The sequence below is a fragment of the Microtus ochrogaster genome, chromosome 10 (assembly GCF_000317375.1).
Source record: "Microtus ochrogaster isolate Prairie Vole_2 chromosome 10, MicOch1.0, whole genome shotgun sequence".
In the NCBI taxonomy this organism is placed as follows: domain Eukaryota; kingdom Metazoa; phylum Chordata; class Mammalia; order Rodentia; family Cricetidae; genus Microtus; species Microtus ochrogaster.
The window spans coordinates 48558424-48561906 of NC_022016.1; the positions used below are offsets into that span (position 1 = coordinate 48558424).

Here is a 3483-nt window from a genome sequence, read left to right on the forward strand (position 1 = left end):
CTCCAGAAGTCTGTGCCCAGCAGTGTTCATGGAAGACAGTGTGGTCTAAGTTGGGGTCTGGAGCTCACTCTCACTTCAGGACAGACAGGACACACCAGCCCTGCTCCATGGACACTCGGCAGCTCATTCCACAATCTGAACATTCTTCAGAAAACCACAAGGCACCGAGGATCTTCAAGCTTGTCATTCACCCAGTGGCCTGAAGAGTTCAGTTTCTGTTCCCCTCAGCACCTCCGTGGGCATCTCTCTGCTCCCCCTGCTATGGCCCCGCCCCACTCCACCTCACCTCTGCCTACCTGGTTGTAGGTGCAATTCTTCTTCTTGCACTTGCTACACCTCAAGAGGTCGGTGGTGGTGCCGCCTGTCTTGGCCATCTGGTGCTCACGGATGGCCTCCTGGGTCATGGCGTTCCTCAACTCCCTCAGCTCATCGCTGGCCATTTCCTGGAGAGAAATGGGTCTGTTTCAGGGTGGGTGGGGGAGCCTGCCCTTTGCTAGGTTTCTAGAGTCTGAGCTGAGAGGAAAGTACTATACTAGGAACATAGAGTTGGGAGAGACGTTGGACCCTCCTGGTCCCTCCTGACCTGGAAAAGGCCTGTCCTGGAGGAGTCTCCTCTCCATCCTGGCTGGAATGTCCAACCTGGGCGTTCTAGCTGGGTCAAGGTCAGCTGGGAATGTGTGGGACAGCAGCAGGTGTTGATAGCTGGAGTTAGTAATGGGGCCATTCCTTTAGGGCAGTGCTCACCCTGTCTGCCAGGCCTCGGCCCGAGCCAAACCGTCCTGGCATCTGAACTGACTGCTGCTCACCCATGTCCCATAGCCTTCCACTCTGGGCTTTAACCAGGGCCTGCTCCAGCTAGGACCACATGCTCTCTAGCCCTTCTGCTGGTGGGAACCATGACCCATAACCATGGCTATGCTATCCAGCAGGTCCCCACAGGAACCAGGGTCACAGGTCTGTAATCACTGTGGACATTGTGGACATACACCTCAGACAGCTGTCCCAGACACACCCAGAGTCTGTGATCCTTCTGGAGATGCAGTATCAGCCTCATCCAGTCTCTTCCCTTTCCTGTCTGACTGCTGTTCACTGAACCCCTTCAGGCCGATCTCTGAGTATAAGCCTTCAAGCCTCTGCCAAAGAAAGGCTGGGCAGACCCACTTAGGTGGAGGCAGCACTCAGCACTAGTTGTAAGCGGTGTGTGGACCAGAGGGCAGCCAACGCTCATAGGGAGGGGGGCCTGTTTTCGGCTAATTATTGTTTTATTGTTATTATTTATTTGAGATAGAGTCTCCTGTATCCCAGACTGTCCTTGAACTTGCTACTTAGCGCAGGCTGGCCTTGAACTCCCGAAAGTCCTGCTTCCACCTCCCAAGTGCTGGGTTTACAGGGTGAGTCAAGCCTAGCTTGGGGATCAAACACATATTTGAACATACTTGGCAAGCTCTCTATCAATTGACTATACCCTCAGCCATGGCTTTGGGTGTGTGTGGGCGTGTTGAGACAGGGTCTTGCTACTTCTATAGCTCAAGCTGGCCTCAAATTCATGGTAATTTCTTTTTTTTTTTTTTTTTGGTTTTTCGAGACAGGGTTTCTCTGTAACTTTGGAGCCTGTCCTGGCACTAGCTCTTGTAGACCAGGCTGGCCTCGAACTCACAGAGACTCACCTACCTCTGCCTCCCGAGTGCTGGGATTAAAGGTGTGCGCCACCACCGCCCGGCTTCATGGTAATTTCTTATATCAGCTTCCCAAGTGACTGCAGGTATGTGCTACCTCATCTGGCTTTGAAACCACTACTCTCACGGAAGCAAAATGTGTCTTATACTTCTTACAGAAACTGACTGCCTGGGGCAAAAGGCAACCAGAGAATGAAGGTCTCTGTGGCCTTCACATGTGGAAGTCCCACCCCTAAGATGACAGTGTTTGGAGACAGCCTCTTCTGTAGGCGACTAGGGAATAAGATGGCGCCCTCGTGAAGAAAGCAGGCGCAAGACCCCCTCACTCATCCATCGTGTGAGCTTACATGGGCATTTGTGTCAGACATCACATCAGCCATCACTCACTCTGTATATCATGTATACCACACACCATCACACACACAACACACAATACGTCACACACACATCCCAGATACTCACTCCACACATTATACACAGAGCATACGTCATGCTCCTCTACTCTGGACCACAACACCCTGAATCCCACCCAGCCTTTAGGAGCTTAACACTTCCTCTCGCCTTCTCTGGGTCTCTTCATTTCTTGATTTGAAGACTGATAGGGAGTCCCCTGGCAGCTGTGGAAGCTAATCACACCCAAGGATGTGCCAACGATCTTTCCAAGATGTGGGGTCTGAGATGTGTGGGTACCCATCTGTCCAACGAGAGTCTGAGCTGGTGGGGTTGGGCTGGGCTGAAGGGCACCTAGATCGTGTCCCCAGAGCTATAGCCACTGCTCTCAGAGCTGGGCAGCAGGAGGGCTCTGGTCAGCGCCCTGCACCAAGGCCCTGTGATCCTCCTTACCTCTGCTGTCATCTTGGCAATGAGCCCTGGGGAAATGGCCCCACTGAGCACATTCTGCCTCAGGCTGGGGTTCCGGGGGTCCTTCAGATTGCTGATGCGGCTGCGCACACGGTTCCGGTACTTCATGTCTGTGCTCTTGAGTTCCTGGTAGATATGTGTCTGCGTCAAGGGCCATTTTGCCATCCATGGTGGAAATGGGAGCCTGCTCCAGGGGTCAGGGGTCATCTCTGTGGCCTCTGCTTAATGGGCTTCTGTTTGGAGCCCTGGGATCATCCAGGTATCAGAGATAGGAACAGCCTCCAAGAAGAGGCTGGATTACAGCAAGCTCTGTGGTATCAGGGACTCCAGGAAGAGGCAGGCTGCTTTGTCTGAATCTCTCCTGCACCTCAGGTGAGTCCCAGAACTTCAGTGCCTCAGTTCCCTTTTCGTTTAAAAGCAAGCAAGCAAGCAAGCAAACAAACTGGGCTGTTGGGCAGCATCAAGAAGTTATCAGTGTGGGGTCTGGAACAAGCCCATATCCGGGAACTGCTATCACGAGAATACTGAGGGTAACCTCTAGTTTGAAATGACCACAGAGCTGGGGAGCAACTGACAAAGGAAAAGGCCCAGAGCCACATGTTTCTGGCTCTGAAAAGTGCAAAAACCACTGGAAGCTGAGCGTGGTCATGTATACCTTTAACCCAGCACTTGGGAGGCAGAGGCAGGCAGATCTTTGTGTTTGAGGCCAGCCTGCTCTACAGAGCAAGTCTCAGAACAGCCAGGGCTAGAGACCCTACCTCAAAAACCAAAACAAACAAAACGACAACAAAATCCAGTGGGCAGACCTAGTCTCTGCCACCTCCAATTTCTTTCGAGACAAGTATAGCCTGGGATAGCCTAGAACTCTATGTAGCTGAGAATGATGTAGCCAAGGATAGCCTAGAACTCTATGTAGCTGAGGAAGATGTAGCCAAGGATAGCCTAG

At 52.4% G+C, this 3483-nt stretch overlaps 1 protein-coding gene across 1 annotated transcript in view; it reads right to left on the reverse strand.

Moving 5' to 3' along the window:
• Tcea3 (transcription elongation factor A3) overlaps positions 1–3483 on the reverse strand; it is a 26013-nt gene that overhangs the window by 3828 nt on the left and 18702 nt on the right. The window contains exons 8-9 of the mRNA XM_005353020.3: positions 2520–2674; positions 297–443 (exon numbers count right to left, since the gene is read on the reverse strand). Of these exons, the coding sequence (XP_005353077.1) occupies positions 297–443; positions 2520–2674 (302 nt within the window). The remainder of the gene's footprint in view (positions 1–296; positions 444–2519; positions 2675–3483) is intronic.